The sequence below is a fragment of the Nannospalax galili genome, unplaced genomic scaffold (genome assembly GCF_000622305.1).
Source record: "Nannospalax galili isolate Female #2095 unplaced genomic scaffold, S.galili_v1.0 scaffold218, whole genome shotgun sequence".
NCBI classification, from domain to species: Eukaryota; Metazoa; Chordata; class Mammalia; order Rodentia; family Spalacidae; genus Nannospalax; species Nannospalax galili.
Window position 1 is genome coordinate 3,935,454 of NW_008343207.1, and position 21,666 is coordinate 3,957,119.

Genomic DNA, 21,666 nt, shown 5'->3' on the forward strand with positions numbered 1-21,666 from the left:
AAAAAAAAGAAAGGACATGAAGGTGAAGGGGAGCAGTATTTGGGAGAAGGGTCCAAGGGGTCTGGGAGGGGGTATTTGAGTTATATATGATCAAGATACATTCTATATGTGTGTGTAATTACCAAAATAGAATAAAATAAACTCCATGCTTCCTGAGCATACTAAGAATCAGGAGACTGAAGGATCTTGAAATTTTGAGGATCAAAGTTCTTCGTTCCTCACATGACATGTATAACTTTATTTTGAATTACAGCTTTCTGCGCATGTTTTATCTCTTTTACATGACAAGAGCCTCAGAATCCACTCCCTATCTGGAATGTCTTGTAGATATTTATTTCATATGAAGTGACACACAAAAGAAATGTCTAATGCCAACTCCCTGATGGCTATGTTGAGTGAACGGACAATGAAGTGAATCTACTCTTAACTAGTTCACAAGCTACATGAAGAAACTGAAGTTCAGGGACCCGCTCACCCAAGGTCATGTCAAAATGCAGCCCAGGAAGCTAGCTTGGTGGTGCATGCCTATAATCCCAAGGCAAGGTGGAGGCCAGCTTACATTACATTGGGAGACCCTGTCTCAAAAAGGAATAAAAATAAAAAACAGCCAGCCATGGTGATGCACGCCTTTAATCCTAGCATTTGGGAGGCAGAGGCAGGTAGATCTCTGTGAGTTCTAGACCAACGTGGTCTACATAGTGAGTTCTAGGTCAGTCATGGCTACATAGTGAAACCCTGTCTCAAAAAAAAAAAAAAAGAAAGAATGATGAAGGAAGAAAGGAAGAAAAACACAGCTCAGGGATAGGCACTTGGAGACACACAGTACTTATCTGATGAAAGAGTTGGTGGTCTAGCCAGCATTGAAAACCAGTCAAGGGGCCCCTAGTGTAGATTCAAGAAGTCCTGGATGTAAGCCTGTGTCCCACCCACTGCTGGGCAGTACCTTCTGCAACAAAGAAACTTCCCTGACCTAGAAATGAACCTGGGCTGACAACTGAGGACCAGACAGGGCTGAGTTGCCTGTTGCACGCACCCTGTCTAACACATGCTGGTGGAGTGGCCCTGAGGCCTGCTGGGTCTGGGAAGCCATCAGGCATAGGAAGTTATTGAAATTAAAATTAAGGCCAGTGAGATGGCTCAGTGGGTAAAGATGCTTGCCACCAAATCTGATGACCTAAATTCAAACCCTGTGACCCATATGGTGGAAGGAAAGAACCAGTTCCTGCAAGTTGTCCTCTGACATCCACATACATGGCATAGCATACATATACCCACTTACAAACTAACAAACAAACAAACAAACAAGTAATATAATATGATATAAAACAGTTTAATTAAAATTAAGTGCATTTTAAATTAAAATTCCATTGTTCAGTTGCAGTAGCCCTGTTTCACATGTTCAGTTGCCACAGGTATCTGGTGGTTACCATATTGGATAGCATCAGTACCAAACATTCCCATCACAGCAGAAATCCTATTGTACAGAGCTGGTCTAGAACCACTACACTTGCATTTTAATATTTTATTATTTTTATTTTTTATGTGTATGAGCGTATTGCCTGCACGCATGTACATGCACCTGTGTTGTGTTGTGCAGTGCCTGAGGACATCAGAAAAGGGCGTCAGATCCTCTGGAACTGGAATTATGGACAGTCGTTGGTCACCATGTGGATGCTGGGAATCAAGTCCGGGTTCTCTGCAAGAGCAGCCAGTGCTTTTTAATTGCTGAACCATCTCTCTAGCCCCTAGAGCCACTATACTTGTAAGGGTAGGTCTCTCTGTCTCTCTCTGTCTCTCTCTGTCTCTCTCTCTCCCCCTCTCTCTCTCTGTAAAGCTGTGACTTACTTTACAACAACTGTAAAAATATCATCTCACTTATACCTTACAACAGTCCTTTGAGACAGGTACATTTTTCATTCTCATTTTATAGGTGTTGAGCTACTTTCCCAAGGTTACTCAGTAATGATGTGTTAGAGGCAGGAAGGTGATCCTGGTCTTTCTATTCTCTGCTGAAATGTATCAGTTTTTCAGGTTAGTTTCCAAGATTTATATTCTTTTTAAAAAATATTTTCTTTATTATTTTTATTTTATGTGTATGAGTGTATTACCTGCATGTAAGTGCATATGTGTCCTGTAACGTCCATGGAGGTCAGAAGAGGGTGTAAAATTCCCCTGGAACTGGAGTTATGGGTGGTTGTCAGCTACCATGTAGGTGCTGGAAATCGAACCTAGGTCCTTTGCACAACCAGCCAGTGCTTTTAACAGCTGAGGCAACTCTCCAGCCCCTGCACCTTAATTTTTGAGACAGGGTCTCTAACTGAACCTGGACCTCACCAATTTGGCTAAACTATCTGGTCAGCAAGCCCCAAGGAGCCTCCTGTCTCTGCCTCCCCAGTGCTGGGATTACAAGCACGTACTGCTATTACCTGGCTTTTTATGTGGGTGCTGGGGATCCAAACTCAGAATTGCTCAGCAGGCACTTTACCCATTGAACCATCTTCCCAGCCCTGTTTCTTCCTATTCTTAATCACTCATTATGAACACTGATGGATCAGAACAAACAAACCAGCAGGTTTAAGAGAGGGTTCCAGAGCAGCCATGATGGGCAGCGGCACCCAAGGAGGCTCTAGGATAGAGCTACATACCAGCCTGTTCAGAACTACTTCAATATGTTAAGAGCTGGTGTAGCCTTCCCAGAGACATCCATCTGTGCCAAGTGGTATGTCTGGCAGAGGGGTTCCTGAGCCAGTAAGACCCAGGGCTTTTCAGGCAGGGCTATGCTGGTCAAGGAAGCCCATGTAGTCCTGCCAAGGCCTCACCTGGCACAGCCAAGGCCACTGTGTCTGTTCCTCCCATGCAACTCACCGGGGGGCCTCTTTTGCCTCCTCGATGGGACACCAGGCAGAGACTTCACAGGTCTTCTTGTCCCCTTTGTATGTTATACATCTGCCAGTCTGGATTCCTACAAGGACCAAGGGATTGAAGAACCACAGATGTGAATGTACCATGAAGAGGAACATCTCCAGAGGGTTCCATGGACTCAGCCAAAGACTCTGCACTCCACAGCCCAAGCAGCTTCAAAATCTGTGAACCTCGTCCTCACCACACATGTACCCCAAGTAAAGTGAAACACTTAATAAGTCGTTAAAAAGGCCCAGAGAGGGCCGGGTGTAGTGGCGCACACCTTTAATGCCAGCACTTGGGAGGCAGAGGCAGGCGGATCTTTCTGAGTTTGAGGCCAGCCTGGTCTACATAGTGAGTTCCAGGACAGCTGGGGCTACAGGGAGACCCTGTCTCAAAAAGACAAAAAAAAAAAAAAAAAAAAAAAAAAAAAAAATGAAGAAGAAGAAAAGGCCCAGAGAGAGTACAGAAAAGTGCTGGTGCTTTGGCTTCCTTGCAAGGGGAATTGCCCAAGAGGAGAGCTCAGTACCCACAGACTATAGAATGTGGCTTCTCATGTGGGAATGTGAGTGCCACAGCGTGTCAGTGGGTGTGAAAAAAATGAAGTTGGGGCATCTTCCTGGAGTGTCAGGAAGAGGGAGAACTGATGAAGGGCAAACCATGTTTCAGTGATTGATCTGCTAACTCAGACCCACGTTATAGAATAGAACTCAACACTGGTGCACCTTTCTGTGAGTGGGCTTTGTAAACACTGGTGGCTCTTAATTCTTTGTCATATGCCTTTTAAAGTTAAAACACGAGATAAGGTCTTTCTATGAGGCTATGGTAGAGCACTTGTGTAGCCTGCATGAGGCCCTGTGTTCAATCTCTAGTACATTTTTTTTAAAAAGGTTAATATGGGTTTTATCATCAGGTCCCTGTAGTTTCAAGTTCATGCTTCTCCATTTTTGGGAAAGTTTAGAGGCAAAGTTTAGAATACTACAGTGATGTAATAGGCCAGGTGATTTTTCCAACGATTAGACCCTGAGCATGCCAATTCCCTCCATTAGATTGGCCTGTGAGCATGTCTGTGGGGCATTTTCTTTTCTTTTTAAAAAATATTTTATTTATTATTTTTATTTTATGTGTATGCATGTATTGCCTGCATGTAGGTAAGTGCACCCATGTTGTGCAATGCCCATGGAGGACAGAAGAGGCTGTCGAATCCCTTGGAACCGGAGTTATCGAGTTGTTAGCTGCCATGTGGGTGCTGGGATTCGAACCCGGGTCTTTTGCAAGAACAACCAGTGTTCTTAACTGCTGAGCCATCTCTCCAGCCTGCATTTTCTTTTTTAAAATTTATTTATTTTTATTTTTGTGTATGAGTGCTTTGCCTGCACTTGTGTTGTGCGATGCCTGTGGAACTGAGTCAGAAGAGGTAGGTGGGTGCTAGGAACTGAACTCAGGTCCTCTGCAAGAACATCCAGTGTTCTTAATCACTGAACCATCTCTCCAGACCCTGAGGCATTTTCTTTATGGCTAATTAATGTAGGACAACCCAGCCTATTATGGGCAATAATATCCTTAAGCAACTTCTCTGATTGGAAAATTGGAGTCACACTCAACAGGCGGCAGCTTGTCTGCTGGGAAGAGCGCCAAGGCAGGGGACAACCTTTCTCTGAGGCTTGGTTGTGGCAGGCAGCTGAGAGCCAGAGGCTAAGGATCCACAACTGGGCATCATAAATGTCACCAAGATGCTTGACCAACCACCCTCAGCCATTCAAGGAAAGACACAGAAAATACCTTTGCTTTGTGGGTCCATCCATCCCTTTTTACAATTCCGGTCAGAGGAACAGAGTGTCCTGCGGGTGGGAAGCTACAGGGAGAAGGACAGGAGAACAGGGTGAGCATCATGAGCCACTAAGATATGGAGAAGCTGACATGAAACCCTGCTCACCACCGTTCATCACAGAACTACTCACAATGTGAGAAGGTGAGAGACAAATCCATCAGAGTGTGAAGGGACAAAAAAGGTGGTATGTTCATATGTGGAATGTGTATGTGTTTGTGTGTGTGGTCTAAGCATGTGTATATGTTCATGTGTGTGCACGTGAAGGCCACGTCAGTGTTCAGTGTCTTCCATGATTCTCTACCTTATTTGTTGAGACAGAGTCTCTCAGTGAACATGGAGCTCACTAATTTGGCTAGGTTGGGCCATTGAGACTGAGGGATCCACTAGTCACTACCTCCCTAGCACTAGGATTACAAATGTTCACCACTGTAGCTGGCTTTTTACTTTGGGTGCTGGGGATCGAACTCAGGTCCTCATGCTTGTGTGCCAAGCATTTTACTGGCTAAACTATCTTCCTAGCCCCTATACGTGGTATCTTGTTCAGTCAGGTGCTGACAATGCTAAACCGTACATGGGCCTTCAAAACAGGATGCAGTGAAAGGAGCCAGACTCCAAAGGCCATGTCCTATATGAGTCCATTTGTAAGAAATGTTCTGAGTAGGCAAAACCTGTAGAGACAGAAAGTACACTGGTGGTAGCTAGTGGCTGGGGGAGGGGGGCACAGAAACTTATTGTTAATGGGAACAAAGTTTCCTTTTGGGGTAACAAATATTCTGGAATTAATCTTGGTGATGTTTGCACACATTGCAGATATCACTGAATTGTAACTTTGAAGTCATGAGTTTTATAGTATATGGATGATATAGCAACTTAAAAGTAAGAATGAATGAAATATAAATAGCAGGTGTCAAGGCAACTATCAGAGATGGTCATTGCAGTGGCGAGCAGGTGGCAAGGTCCTAGTAGCCCTGGCACCAAAGAACTAAGTGAACAGGCAGGTGCCAAGAGGCAGCCCGCAATGTGGGAAGAAAGGACACTGCCAGCATGCTGGCTGGAGAAAATGAGGCCAGCTGTCTCAGAGCTGAAGGACAGAATGAGGAAAGGGAAACAACACGGCCTGGCATATGCATCTTTGACTTCCCATGGTGGTTTTGTCCTGGTTAAGTGACTGTGGCCACTTCACCTCTCCACGCTTCATTTCCCTCCTCTATTAAAGGAGGCTGTGCAGATTTGCCTTGTGTGGTTGCTGGGAAGATGGCATGAGCAATGGAAAGGGTTTCACATGCAGTACTTGCTCAGTGAACAGTTCCATGGTTTTCAAACCCTCATGTTCTTACTGTCTGGATCCTTCTTTCTGTGAAAGAAAGACCCACCAGGCCCCTGATTTCTTCTCCTTGTGACACCCTAAATTAGACTCTTGGACTGCAAAGCCTAGGTCAAATCTTTGTAGCCTGACTACCTGCTTGATACATAATAGGCCTCCATAATCATTGAATGAATGAATGAGATTGAATAATCATTTACTGTGGCTCTTAGACAGTTATGTGATTTTCATTATCAACTAGAAGGAATTCCTAGAAAAGAAGAGAAACCAATTCTATTTTTAACTCTAAAAGAAATTCTAAAGGCAGTAGCAATAAAATCATTTTGTGATTGGTGCATGGATTAGAGAAGTTCTTGGTCTCTCTCCTGAATAAGGGGTGGAGTATTTCCCTCCTTTTGAAGCTGAACCTATGCTCTGATCACAGAATTAATGGGGGAACAAAAGCAACATGAGGCCAACTCCAGACCTAAGCCTTAGGAAAGCCTGAAACCTTCTTTGTGTTTTGGCTCTAGGGTGCCAGAGCTGTAGTTTGGAAGTTTGGCTACTGTCTGGAGCCAACATATGGAAAGACCCTAGTGAGAAAAGTTGTGAGAGTTCCTGGAAGTGAAGAATGGCCCATCATTCTGAGCCTCCACATGATGCCAACCCCAGCTGCTGTGTGTGTCAGTCCTGAGGGAAACAAGCAAAACCAACAAGTCCAGGTGGATTGACCTAGGCTAGCTCCCAGCACAGGCCAAAGTCCCCTCCCACAGAGTCATGTGGTATCCTCCTGGCTGGCAGTGTCCCACAGAGTTCTTGGGCTTTAACTGTCTAAGTGATCATTCTGTGAGTTTGTTCTGTCTTAACAGCTCACATTTATTGGAGACTTACAATGCACCATGCTGTCTTACATTCATCCAGCTGCCCACTCACTTGTTTCAGCAATTCAAGACCGGGTTTTGTAAATGGGCCCTTTTGCAGATGAACACATCAAGCCTCAGAGAGGGGAAGTCACTAACCTGAGGTCACCGAGCCAGTAAGTCACACTTGAACCTTTAACAGTCTAGCTAAGCCCAGTCTCTGCTGCCCCTAATCTGCTTCCTTATAAGTGTCAATAACCTGAGAAGTGTCTGGGTACACACAGGAGTAGATTGTGGCCCAGTAGACTGGAATGTGGGACAAAAGATAACTAACCTCCAGGGAAGGGAGTGATCAGCTATACTGACTGTCAACTAGCTTGTCAGATCCACAGGGCACTTAAGGGGACAAATAAATAAGCAGGGGCCTCTCTTTAGGAGGAAGATCATGGAGACATCTGGAGGGAAATGTCAGCCTGTTTCCAAGTTTGGGAATATTGCTTTACTTAGAACTCATAGATGCTCAGAAAGCTTGGTCTTGTCACAAGAAGGGGTAGAATGTGTTTCTTCAGGTCAGGCTAGTCCCACCATAGACAGGAGACCTGGCTGGGCATGCCTCCCTTGCTCCCCACCATGATGGCTTCCCATCCTGTTGGGAATAGTCTCTGGTAACAGTCTAGCTTCTAAGCCTAGTCTCTGCTGCCCCTAATCTGCTCCCAATCAGGGCAGAGACGGGTCAAAACTAGTGATGGTGCTGCTGTAGACCAACGAGAACAGCAGAGAGTGGAGCTAAAGAAGGATTTCAGGAAGAAGGCAAAGTAGGAAAAGGCTGGGAGTGGGGTGGGGGCATGACACTTGATGTAGAGGGTGAGGTGAAGAACAGGCCAACTTGACCTATTTGACAGTGTTCCCTGGGACCAAACCTGTAGACAGTTCCCAATGAGCCCTAGAAGGAGAGACTGTGAATAAGGGCAACCAGATTCTAAGCCTGGCTCTGTCTCCAGCAAGCTGTGTGACCCCTTGGAAAGTCGTCTACCCTCTGTGTCTGTGTTCTGATGTGTAAAGTAGAGTCTAGGATGCTGTTATCCTCTTGAAAGTGTGAGGCTTCAATGAAATGGAAAATTAGTCATGCAAGTGCCAAGGATCACATTTTCCTGAACTGCCTAGGGAGCCCATGATGGAAAGAGCAGGTATCCACACAGGCCCCTAGTGCTGCAGCCAGAGACTGAGGTGAGCAGGCAAAAGATCTGTCAGGTTCGGAAACATATATCACCGGCGACCCCTCTGAGTGTGTTCCTTGCTTACCTCTGGACATAACCCCTGCTGTTGACTTTCTGTCTTGAGAAAATTTGTCATCACAAAGAATGAGTTCCCCTGCAGAGAAAAATGGAGGAGTAAAGGCAAGACCTTGGAGAACAGAACGACTTAAACCTCAGAATATAGCTTGCTAAGTGCCCGGGGGCGAGCCTTTGCACTCCTTTAAGCCTCTAGAAATCAGAGCTGTGGGCATCATGGCCTATGCCAAGGGCTTAATATCAAAGCTTCATGAGCCGTCCCACTGGGCTGAGGGGGAGCAGAGGAACATTCAAATGGATGGAGCAGTCATTTTCCTATTCAACCTCAAAAGCAGCTGTGTCATTTTTCTGACACAGTAAAATCGCATTAAATTGAGACTCTGGAGAGCTGGGGAGGTGGAGGTGGGGTATAGGCTGTACCCTGGGAAAGCTGTTCAGATTTTCCAGGGCTTAATGGAAGGACTATGGGGCTTCCTACCACCTGGGCAATCACTAGCTTTTAATAGCCCATGGCTAGAAAGCACCAGCTTGGCTTGACTGGGGTTTTGCCAAGTGCTCTGGCTCCCTAGGGTTGCAAATCGGCTCCTTTGCCCTTCCCGCCCCCATCTGTTCCTTGGCTCCTCGACCCTCTTTTATTTCTCCTTTTTGGTAACTGCTTTCCTTTTCCCTGATTACAAACTGAGCTAGCCACACACATTCTGTGAATATACTTTTCCTGTTAGCCACCCACATACTTTCTTGATAAAGACTCAAGAAAGGTCTCCTAGAGACATTTTCAGTGACAATAGGCCACACAAACCATGCCATAGAAAGGCTGGTGTTACCTTCCTGGCAAGCTCTCTGCCCTTCTGAATCCAGGCAGAGCTTGCTGATGTGGTGGCCTTGCTTCTAAAAGCTGTGTGTAGATCAGTGTGAGTGAATCAGATGATGTCTGAAATGCACCAGGACAGGCTGCTATTTTGAGCAGCCCAGTAGGACTCAATAAAGCAAAGATACATCTTTGAGCTGCTGGATCCGGCCCAGTTTTGCAATTTTTAGATTTTCTCAGTTGGGATTTTCACAGAGCTTTTAAAATAGGGCCAATGATTTCATTTCTGTTTTTTTTTTTTTTTTTTTTTTGAGACAAGGTCCTGTGTAGTTCAGACTGGCCTTGAACTCACTAATGCAGTTGAGAGTAACCTTGAACTCCTGATCCTCTTGCTTCAACCTTCTGGGGTTACAGGCATGCACCACCACATCTGGTGTTATGTGACTGAACCTGGGCCTTCATGCATGCTAGGCAAACACTGTATCCTCTGAGCTATATTCTCAGCCCCAAGCCAACAATTTTTGAAGTGAGTCTCTAGGCACCAGGGAGGGGGTGAGTCAGTGACCAATGACGAGTCCCAGGTGCTCACCTGCAAAGGGAAGGTGTAGTCTGCAGTGTCAAAGATGTTTTTCACTGACTTCTTCACCCCACCCTCAATGACATTCTCGGTTGCTTCTGCTATCCCTTTCACCTTGGTGTGCACGGAGCTGATGACGGGCTCTTTCCGCTGATATAGCTTGTCACTCACCAAGGCAAAGCTAAAGGGCAGAGAGAAAAGTATTAGTGGTTTCCTAACGATCCAGAGCAGTGGTTTGTGCTGCAGACTCAGGGAGGAACATCATGGGTTGCTTCTGTTTACATCCTGCTTCTGCCAGCAACCTGAGTCCCTGTGACTCACTTTCCCTCTCTGCAAACTGGGATCAGGAGTCACACCTCCCACCTTTAGCATTTCCTACCATAGATCCGAATCTTAACTAATCGTCCAGCCCTCGGTGGACTAAGCAGCTCTGTCCCAGGGCTCAGCAGCACACAGCTGTCTGCCTCTTGCTTCTGTTCATTAGATTTGATCTCCATTTTTCTGTTTTCCCTGTTGAACTGAAATAGCTTGTTTTAGGGAGCTAGGGAGATGGCTTAGTGGGTAAAGAGAGTGCTATGGAAGGCTGGTGATCTGAGTTTAGATACCCAGAACGTATGTAAAAGCTGAACACAATATGGCATGAATCTCTAATCCCAGCTGTCCTACAGGGAGATGGGAGGCAGAGACAGGAGACTCTCCAGAAGTTTGCAAGCTAGCCAACCTGGCCACTGCAAGAGCGAACAACAGATACTATGAACAGAGGTACTTGGTAAGGACTGACACCCTAGGTTGTCCTTTGACTTCCACACATTTGCCATGGCATGTGTTTGTGCACACACAAATACACAAAAGACTTTTTAAAAGCTTGTCTCAAATATTTCATTTACTCACCCAGCATCTACTGGTTCCATTCCTCTTTCTGCCCACCCCTTTGTGATGTTCTCGGGACATAAATCCAAGCCACGGATTGCCTTCCATGAGCTAAGACAGAGTAGACTGAGACATGGTACTGGCTGAGCAGAAAACCACCCAGCGAGCTTTCAGACTTGTAGCTCTCCAGTCTTATCCCTATGACCATGACCCAGATAGGTCCGTGGTTCAATGTGGTCTTTAAGTGTTCCCCAAGTGACTCTAATGCACAGGGTTGGGGGAACCACAGGAACCCATGAAGAGGCAGTTTCTATTTGCTAACAGCAAGTACCAGAGCATCTCTAGAGCCCAGTAATAAAACTCTAGGATATCTCTCTCTGAGTAGTTCCCACACCCATGATCAAGGAGCTGTGCAAAAGCGGGTTTGTGCAGCATTGTTTTCAGAGGGAAACTGGAAATGAGTTTGAGCTTTCTCAAACTCTGAATGGATGAATTATTGCATTTGTGGTACAGCAGTGAAAGTGAGCTGCCTAGGGCCGCTTGTTCTACACGGAGGGCATATCATGTGGAAGAAATGAAGCTACAGGATGATAAAAAGTTCAAAGAAAACAGCAGTATATGCTCAGATAGAGACGTACAGCAGCACTAGCCACAGTTGCCAAAAGGTAAAAATAACCTAAATTATCAAGTGACAAACATTTAGGCAAATTGTGGTCTATCTAGACAATGGAATATTATTCAACCATAAAAATGAATGAAGTACTGATGCATAGGAAATGTAGGTGAACCTTGAAAACATTACTCTGATAAGTGAAAGAAATCAGACACAGAGGCCATCCCATTTATACGAAATATCCAGAATAGATAAACCCATTCAGACTAAGAGGGGTGGTAGCTAGGGGAGAAATGAGGCGTGACAATTAATGAGCATATGATTTTGATAGACAGAGGTATTTGTTATATAATGCTGTGTGCTAAATGCCACTGCCATTGTTGCTCTTAAAATAGATTTTTTTTCATTTCTTTCTTTGTCGTTAAATGGCCAATTTTATGTTGTATGAATTTCACCTCAATAAGTAAGATAAAAATTATGTTCTAGTTTGCTTTATATTGCTGTAATAAAACACTGACCAAAACTAACTTGGGGGAGGAAAGGATTTATTTCATCTTAAACTTTTTTTTTTTTTTTTTTTGTGCTCTTTTTGAGACAGGGTCTCCCTGTAGCCCCAACTGGCCTAGAACTCACTTTGTAGACCAGGCCAGCCTTGATCTTAGAGAGATCTGCCTGTCTCTGCCTCCTGAGTGCTGGGATTAAAGGTGTGCACCATCACTCATAGCAAATTATACATGTAAAAATATATTTTATTTATTATTTTTATTTTATGTATATGCATGTATCGCCTGCATGTAGGTAAGTGCACCCATGTCACGCAATGCCCACAGAGGACAGAAGAGGCTGTCAGATCCTCTGGAACTGGGATTATGGGCAATTGTTAGCTGCCATGTGGGTGCTGGGATTCAAACCTGGATCTTCTGCAAGAATAACCAGTGTTCTTAATCGCTGAGCCATCTCTCCAGGCCTCAAATTATACATTTTTATAGACACAGACATATGTTTGTAAAAATATCAAAGCAAAGGACTAAACATCAAATTCAGGATGATGTTTACAAGGAGAGAGGAGATAATAGGACGAAAGGTGGACTCATAGGGAGCAAAGCTGGATTAATATATTCTGTTTCTTAAACTGCATGGTGGCACCTAGCTATTACATAACTCATGGTATATTTTAACATGTCTCTGACAGTCATTAAAAGAAAAATGTTGGGCTGGGGAGATGGTTCAGTGGGTAAAGGCGCTTGTTTCTAAGACTGATGACTCAAGTTCAATCCCCAGAACCTATGTGGTGGGAAGAGAGAACTGACTTCTGTAAGTTGTTCTCTGATCTCCATATGCACACACACACACACACACACACACACACACACACACACATACACACACACACACACATGCACCATACTAAATAAATATTTTTTTTTAAAGAAAGATGTTAGGTCTAAAAATCTACCCAATCAGCATATATGACACAGATCTTAAATAGAATGCTGTAGACAAATACAGTCATGTTTGTTCAGTCAACACATACAAAACACATGCAATGTTCTCTCACGTTACACACTGTAATATCATCCAAAACTAACACTTGCTCCACCATTTGGGAAGCTCATTCTGATATGTCATATCCATTGTACTGTGTAATACTTGATTATCTTTAATAGACTCCAACCCTCTCAAAAGTGCAAAGGCTTTGCAATCATAATGAACCTTTGTCACAAGGAACATGAAAATTCTATTAACATGCAGAGAGATGCATCAAAGGAGAAGGAAAGTCATGCACTCTTGATTTGTGTGGTGTCTCAGGAGCTAAGTCACCTCTCTGGCCCATGAGTTTAGTCCTTGAATGAGGCCATAACTATAACTCTCTAGTCATTAACCCTTATGACCATTAGCTCTAAGAAGCAACTATTTTCTATGTATTCAGCTGCATGCAAAGCCGCTGGTCCCTGGAGCAAATGGTGTTAAGGAACCGGGGATCTAGCTGAGTCTGGGTAAAACTGAGAGGTGGGGAGAAGAGCTGGACAGCCTAGAATGTTCAGAAGAGCTGACAGAGGAGAAACCAGGGCCATCCAAAGAACTTTTCAGGCCAGTCTGGCCAAAGGAGAGGATGTAGAATGGAGGAGCAGGGGTAAGGCGGAGCGGGAGAAGGACGTTAGGCCATGGAGCCTGGAGACTGGCTCTTGCTTGACTCACCAGATATAGATGCAGGTGCCCACCAGGAAGGCATTCTTCAGAGTCCCAAATCATATGCTTTGAATTTGAAGGACTCTCACAGACTTATATCCACACAACTGGCTCTCTGCCAGCATGGTGAGCTGGTTCTCAGAGCTCAGCAGAAAGTGCCTTCAGCAAAGTCTGTCTGTCCCTTACAGAGCCTGGGTTCTGAGCACAGGTACTAAAGTGAAAGGAAAGCTCTGAGAGCAACCAGCCTTCACATTTGTTTAACCCACGCCCTGCCGGGTCCTGACTTCAGTCTTCGCTCCCTGTCACCTGTTGTACAGCAATTTCCTTAGAGATAAAACCTTCCATCTTGAAGGGAAGCTGAGTAAACAACAAGATGCTCTTAAAGGAAGGTAAACAACAGGATATTCTTTTTTTTTCTTTTTTAAGAAAACTTTATTGAGAATTTCATACATGCATATAAGGTGCTTTGATCAAATCCATGCCTACTCCCTCCCCTCTAACACCTCCCATATCTCCCAATCACTTTTTTCTTACAACTTCATGTATTTCCTTTCCTTTCCTTTCTTCAGTGGGGCTTTTTGCTACTCTTAACATTCCCCCTCTCTGAAGAGGTAACCCTAAAATCTTTTAGGGATTAGATAACATTCCATTTTTCAGGGAGCCCAGTAAGCAACTCAGTAGCTTCAAGAAGTCCCTGAAGTTGACAAGATTCACTAGGCTCCTCATCACTCAAGTATATATATATGATAGATAGATAGATGATAGATAGATAGATAGATAGATAGATAGTAGATAGATAGATAGATAGATAGATAGATAGATAGATAGATAGATAGATAGATGATGGATATCTCCTAAGGACTGCTGAGAGATGCTCTCAGAGCAGTCAAGCCACCAGGAAGCAACCAACAAGCTGAGCAACCAACAAGCAACCAACAAGCTGAGTTGCCTAGAGAAACTAAAACCAGCTGAACTGCCTGATCTAAGAGACTCAGACCAACTGAGCCACCTGCAAAGGACACTCTCCAGCCTGTTGGGCTGCCTGCAAGTTGTGCTCCAGTTTCCTACTTTTGTGAGCTGTCATCACCTATGCTGTGGTGGGCTTTTGGTGATGCAGCTGCTTGTCTTTTCTTTTCCTTAAGTAACTCTTCACCTATACTTCTATAACTAAACCAAATAAAACTCATTGGTTCACCAAGTCAGATTTCGGTGGTATCCTTACTTTGGTCTGTCGTTGCTTCCCTATCTGGAATGAGTAGACATTTATGCACATCTCCCCAGGAATAGTATAACGCAACAGCCCTCGTTCATGTTACCAGAAACACTGGCACGAGCATTTTCTCCCAGTAAGAGCACTAAGTCCTGAGGTGAAATACCAGGTTAAAGAGCATACACATTGCCGGATGTGGTGGTGCGCACTTTTAATCTCAGCATTTGGGAGTTCAAGGCCAGCCTGATCTACATAGTGAGTACCAGGCCAATTGGGGCTACAGGGAGACCTTGTCTCAAAAAGACCAAAAAACCCCACAAAAAAGCATGCACATTTGCTGTTTGATTTTGTGTGTCAAACCACAGAAGGTTGCACCTTTTCATGGTCCCAGGAGCAAAGTGCACACTGCCTTTGACAAGGGTCTTGACAGGAAAGAAGAACATCGCTAAGATGATATCAGAGGACAGACTTAACAACAATGTGAAGCGATTGAAGCAGAAGGACACAGGCTAGAACTGTAACTGAAGGTTACAGAAAGAAGGGATGAACCATTACAGCAGTCCCAGGACAAGCAAGCTTCCCTTGTGGTTGCTAGTTGGTGACAGTGGAGATGACGACGACAATGATGATGGTGGTGATTTTCATGCATTCCATGAAAATAGGACATATAGGAGAGGAGTTTCTCTCCTTTCCTTCTCTCTTTTCCATTATTTCTCATCTTAAAAATAAAGCCTCCCTCCATCCCACATTCTTCCACCACTCGGGGCCGTCTCCTCTGGAGCCCAGTCTTTTGAAAGAGTGAGTCACCACATCCATTTCCGCATCTCCATTCACTCCTCCACCCACTCCAGTCTGGTTTCTACCCCCACTACTTCTCCAGTGCCTCCCTTGCCAAGTCACTCTCTCCAGGTCCAGCAGACATACCACAAATGCCACCATCAACTCTGTTGACCCTGGACCATTTCCTTTTCCTTCTTACCTCAGCTTCCAGGAACCTTTATTCTCCTGACTTCCTTGGTCTCTCTGGCCTCTCTGTCTCAGAATTCTTTGAGGACTTCTGTGCCTCCCTGCCCCTTAAATGTTAGCACCACTCAGGCTCTGTTCCAAGCCTCCTGCTTTCATCTACCTCTTCTTGCTGGTTGGTTACATATATCCATGATTCTAATTACCATTGCGATGTAATCTATCCTAGAGCTCTGAAACCTAATGTCTAACTATGCATTCAATATGCACACTGATAATCCTCATAGACCCTTCAAATTCAGTATCTTCAGCTCTGAACTCCTCCTCTTCCCCCATTCGGTATTTCTCTTGAATTTCCTAACCCCAGCAAACTATTCCACCAACCTCCCATCAGTTGCCCAAGTCAGAAAACAGAAGGACACACTGCTTAATCCATGCTTTCCTCATCTCCCCTCCCCGACGCTCCTCCTCCATCCACTCAGCTGCAAATCCTAGTGTCAGAGCTGGCATGGTGGTGAAAGCCAGTTACACCAATTTTTGGGCTGTAGAGGCAAGAGGATCAGCAGTTCAAGGCCAGGTACATATGGAGTTGGAGACCAACCTGGGTTACTTGAAATTCTGTCTCAGAAAACCAAAAGCAAACAAATCCTATTGTTTTATCTTCCTAATATTACTAAACTCCTTCTGCCCTGTGCACTATGTTCTCCTTAGTTCAGGTCACCATCAACTCAACCCTCCAGTCTTGGTCTTGTTGCCTCCACTCTATAATGAGAGCATGGACTCTGAATGAGATGCTCAAGTTCCATCTTGGATCTGCCTCTGACTAGCTGTGTGACCTTGGGCAAGTTATCTAACCAAAGAGATTTGAAAGGCTGTTAGGAAATTTATTCAATCTATCATAAGGACAAAGACCAGGTTCACTTGGACATTACACAGGCAAGAAGCAGAGACTATTCCGGAAAAAGTTCTCTGCTAACCACTGCCCAGCCCTTAGGTGGGAACTCACAAAGAGCAGCCCTTCTCAATAATGTTGGGGATAAGGTGCCAAGACCTCAGCTATAGCTGTGCCTGAATGAACTAGGTACTGCCAGGCACCTCTCCTGTAATAAGACCCGAGGATATCAGATCATAATCTCTGGAGTCTGTCAGTGGTGCCCATGCTGGTTAGGTTTTGTCAACTTAACACAAAATAGGAATACCTGGGAAGAAGGAACCCCAGTTGAGGAATTTCCTCCATCAGATTGGCCTGTGGGCATGTTTGTAGGGCATTTTCTTGATTATTAATTGATGTGAGAGGGCCCAACCCAATGTTGGTGGTACCATCTCTGGGGAGGTGGGCTTGGGCTATATAGGAAAAGCAACTGAGGAAGCCAGGGGAAGCAAGGCAGTAAGCAGCATTCCTTTGTGGTCTCTGTCTTAGTTCCTGCCTCAGCTTGTCTCAATGAAAGACTGAAATAAACCCTTTCTTCCCCCAAGTTGCTTTTGGTCATGGTGTTTATCACAGCAATAGAAAGCAAACTAGAACAGTACCTTATCAAGAAAAGGAATCTCAAGTCAGGCATGGTGTGCCCACCTGTAGTCCCAGTAGTCAGGAGGCAGAGGAAAGCAGATTTCTGTGAGTTTGAGGCCAGCCTGGTCTATATAATGAGTTCTAGGTCACCAGAAAATGAAAAAAAAAAAAAAAAGAAAAGGGATCCCTGTATACATGATTGAGAAATTTGAGATGGTGAGATTGTCTTAAATTATCTAGGTGATGGGGCTGGAGAGATGGCTCAGCAGTTAAGAGCAGTGGCTGCTCTTGCAGAGGACTCAGGTTTGATTCCCAACACCCACATGGTGGTTAACAACTGTCTGTAACTCCAGTTCCAGGGGATCTGAAACCTCTTCTGACCTCTGTGGGCATTGCATGAAAAAAGGTGCACTTATATACATGCAGGCATAACATTCATACACATAAAATAAAAAGTCTCAAAAAGACCAAAAAAAAAAGTAAAATACTTAAAATTATCCAGGTGAACTCTAAATGCTATCACATTTGTCCCTATAAAAGAGGTAGAGGGGAAAAAATAAAATAAAAGAGGCAGAGAGAGACCCTCTTGTACTATGCCTTTAATCCCAGCATTTGGGAGGCAAAGGCCAGGCAAATTTCTGTGAGATGGAGTCCAGCCTGGTCTACATAGTAAGTTCCGGGCCAGCTGGGTCTACCAGTCTCAAACAACAACAACAAAAAGAGGCAGAGGGAGATCTGACACTCACTCAGAAGAGGAGGCTCTAATAAGACCCAGCAGAGAGAGGATAGAAGATGCTGTCCTCAGCAACTGGAGAGAAATTACAAGGCAGGAGACACCAGCAGCTACTAGAAACTGGAAGAGACAAGGAATGTCTTCTTACTGAGAGCCTTGAGAGGGATTATGGCCCTGCTGGTACTTTGATTTCAGCTCAGTGATACTGACTGTGAATGTCTAGCTTCCAGAACCATGAGAGAATATATCTCTGTTGTTTCAAGCTACCAAATTGGTGGTTTGGACAGAAGCCACAGAAATCTTATTCCTGGGCAAGAAAAAAAGTAGAGGCCCATATACTACATGTTTAAATATTCAAAAGTCACTTAAAAACTTTAGTAAAATGGAAACCCCAGTCAGAATGGCTATCATCAAAGAACCCAACAACAAATGTTGGAAAGAATGTGAAGAGAGAGGAACCCTTATTCACTGCTGGTGGGAGTGCACATTAACACAGCCATTATGGGAATTAGTTTGGAGCCTCAAAAAATTAAAAAAGAATTACTATATGACCCAGCAATTTCACTCCTCGACATATTCCCAGAGAACTCCATACCTCGCCATAGAGATATCTGCACCCCCATGTTTACTGCTGCTCTCCTCACTATAGCAAGGAAATGGAATCAACCTAGTTGTCCATCAACTGATGAATGGACAATGAACATATGGCATATATAGAAAACAGAATATTATTCAGCTCTAAAGAAAAATAAAATCACAAAATTCACAGGAAAATTGACAGAACTAGAATATATAATATTAAGTCAGGTCACCCAATTTCAGAAAGAAAAAACTGTATGTTTTCCCACAAACGTACATCCTAACCTACAATACATACAAGTATATATGTAAATAAATGCACAAGTATGTATACTATAACATTTAGAAAGGAAAACAAGAAAGCATATCTTAAAAAAGCATACTAAGCCAGGCATTATAGTGCATGCCTTTAATCTCAGTACTTGGGAGATAGACACAGGGGGATTTCTGTGAGTTCAAGGCCAATCTGGTCTATATAGTGAGTTCCAGGCCAGCTGGAGCTACAGGGAAACCCTTTCTCAAAAATATTTTTTAAAAAGCATACTAATGAGTTCATATATATATATGTATATTATATATGCTATATAAAGTATATATTATATTCTCTCTCTCTTTCTCTCTCTCTCTCTCTCTCTCTCTCTCTATATATATATATATATATATATCCCTTTGGGTAAGCCCTTTGAATGCTCTCTTAAGATATAACACATTTTCAATGCAAAGTAAGTCCTTAAATGGAAAGTATTTACATATAATCCCCACAAGCTGTTTTTACTAGTTTGAATATTTCTTTATTTGAATATCTGTATACTGTAGGTTTTTTTGCTGTTTTGTTTTATTTTATTTATTTATTTATTTATTTGGTCTTTTTGAGACAGGGTCTCCCTGTAGCCCCAGCTGTCCTGGAGCTCACTATGTAGACCAGGCTGGCCTTGAAATCACAGAGATCAGTCTGCCTCTGCCTCTCGAGTGCTGGGATTAAAGGCGTGTGCCACCATGCCTGGCCCTGTATACTGTAGTTTTAAAAATACTTTTTAATTATTTTTATTTCATGTGTTATGAGTGTATTGCTTACATGTACACAGGTGCACCCGTGTTGTGTAGTGCTGTGGAGGTCAGAAGAGAGCGTCAGATCCCCTGGAACTGGAGTTACAAATGGTTGTTAGCCACCATGTGGGTGCTGGGAATTGAACCCAGGTCCTCTGCAAAAGGTTAAGAGCAGCCAATACTCTTAACTGCTGAGCCATCTCTCCAGCCCCTATGCTATACTTTTTTATAAATACTAAAAAACTTAGTGTATTTTATTCTTTAAAAAAATGGATACTCAGCTGGGCGTGGTGGCGCATGCCTTTAATCTCAGCATTCGGGAGGTAGAGGCAGGCAGATCTCTGTGATTTCAAGGCCAGCCTGGTCTACATAGTGAGTTCCAGGACAGCCTGGGGCTACAGGGAGACCCTGTCTCAAAAAGACCAAAAAAAAAAAAAAAAAAAAAAAAGATACTCTCATCTGCCTGATAAACATATCTTCTTTATAACCTGGAAGGCCAGATTCAAACTCAAAGTTCTTAGACTGCTCAGAATTCTGTACCACGGGATGAAAGTACTGGTTGAAGAGGCTCCTGGCCCACAGCTCACTCCCACTTCCCATCTCATTTCTGGATCTTTCTACACACATGTGTGTATGGATAGCCCCCAGGCCACATGCCCAAGCTCCTGCCACACCTGCCACCCACAAACGCTGCCCCTTAGCCACTGCTTGCATGCAGGAACATGTCCCAGGGTGCTATGGTCTGCTTTCAAGAAGAGCAATCAGTTCTTTTTTCTTATTACTGTGACACACCTGACAAAAGAAACTTTAAGAAGAAAGCGTATTAATTATTTTTCCTGTTGCTGTGACAAAATTTCATGACAAAAACTTCAGGAAGGGTTTATTTTGGCTCACAGTTTGAGGGTACAGTCCATCATGGTGGGAGGGTACAGTCCATCATGGTGGGAAGGCATGGCAGCGGGATCTTGAGGCAGCTGGTCACACTGCATTTGTAGTCAGGAAGCAGAGAGAGAAGAGAGCTGGTGCACGGCTCACTTTCTCATTTTTGTGTACTCTAGGATCCCAGACCATGGAATGGTGCTTCCCACATGTAGGTTGGTCTTCCCACTGCAGTTAACCCAGTTTAGAAAGTCCTTCACAGAGTCCACGGCGATGCTAAATCCTGTTCAGTTGACAATCAGTATTAACCATCACAAAAGGGTTTATTTTGGCTCAAGTTTAAGGCTATATAGTCTGTCATAATGGGGAAAGTAAGGTGGCAGGTGTATGAGGTGGTTAGTCACATTGCATCCTCACCTAGGAAGTTAAGAGAGGTGACTGAATGTTGTACTCAGCTCACCTTTTCCTTTTCTCTTTCTCTTTCTTTCTTTCTTTCTTTCTTTCTTTCTTTCTTTCTTTCTTTCTTTCTTTCTTTCTTTCTTTCTTTCTTTCTTTCTTTCTTTCTGTCTTTTTGAAACAGGATCTCCCCATAGCCCCAGCTGGAACTCACAATGTAGACTAGGCTGGTCTCCAACTCACAGAGCTCCATCTGCCTTTGCCTCCCGAGTGCTGGGATTAAAGATGTGTACCACTACCCCTGGCCTCACTTTCTCCTTTTCATTCAGTCTGTACCTTAGCCCATGAGATGGTGCCATTAACCTGAAGATGGTCTTTTCTGCTCAGTTAAATCTCTTTGGAAATATCCTCGGAGACATGCCCAGAGGTATGTCTCCTTAATGATTCCAAATCACTAAAGCTGACAATGAAGATGAACTATCACAGAGGATGACTCTTGGGATGGCTTGAGGCCACTTGAGAAGAGAATTCTGAGGTCTTGGATACCCAGAATCTAGGAGTATAGAAGTACAGCTCTGGGTGATCACACTCTGTCCTTGTGACAGACAGGATAAGCTCAGGGCTTCATGCATCCTGGTATCCACAGCTTGCACAATCCCCAGAACTTTGAGTACAGTGGATGTTGTCCTCTAGTGTTTAGGTTAGGTTATATGGTGCAGTTTGATCTTAAAACAGGAAGATTATCTGATTCAATTACATAAAGCAGAGTAAAAACTTAAAATCAGAATTTTCTTCAACTGGGCCCAGAAGAGAAGTCAGAGATGCAAAGCATGAAGAAGAAGTCATTGTGTTGTTGGCAGTTTGGAACTAGACAGGGCCACAGGGCAGTTCACATGGATGGCTAGCAAGGAAACAGCATTCTCAAGTCTACAAATCTCAAAATACTGAATTCTACCAACAAAGGAGTTCGAAAGTGAATTTGTCCCTGGAATCTTCAGACGAAAATCTACTGGCATATTGTTTTAGGCCTATGGGGCTTGGTCAGTTTCTATTACTACTATATATAGCAAATAGAAATTGGCCCAGCCCCAGGGATCCTGTACC

General features: G+C 43.9%; 1 protein-coding gene across 1 annotated transcript in view; it reads right to left on the reverse strand.

The window, feature by feature from the left end:
• Positions 1 to 21,666, reverse strand: part of P2rx7 (purinergic receptor P2X 7) — a 53,281-nt gene that overhangs the window by 24,491 nt on the left and 7,124 nt on the right. Inside the window, exons 2-5 of the mRNA XM_008839383.3 lie at positions 9,585 to 9,753; positions 8,198 to 8,266; positions 4,684 to 4,756; positions 2,866 to 2,962 (exon numbers count right to left, since the gene is read on the reverse strand). Coding sequence (XP_008837605.1) covers positions 2,866 to 2,962; positions 4,684 to 4,756; positions 8,198 to 8,266; positions 9,585 to 9,753 — 408 coding nt within the window. The remainder of the gene's footprint in view (positions 1 to 2,865; positions 2,963 to 4,683; positions 4,757 to 8,197; positions 8,267 to 9,584; positions 9,754 to 21,666) is intronic.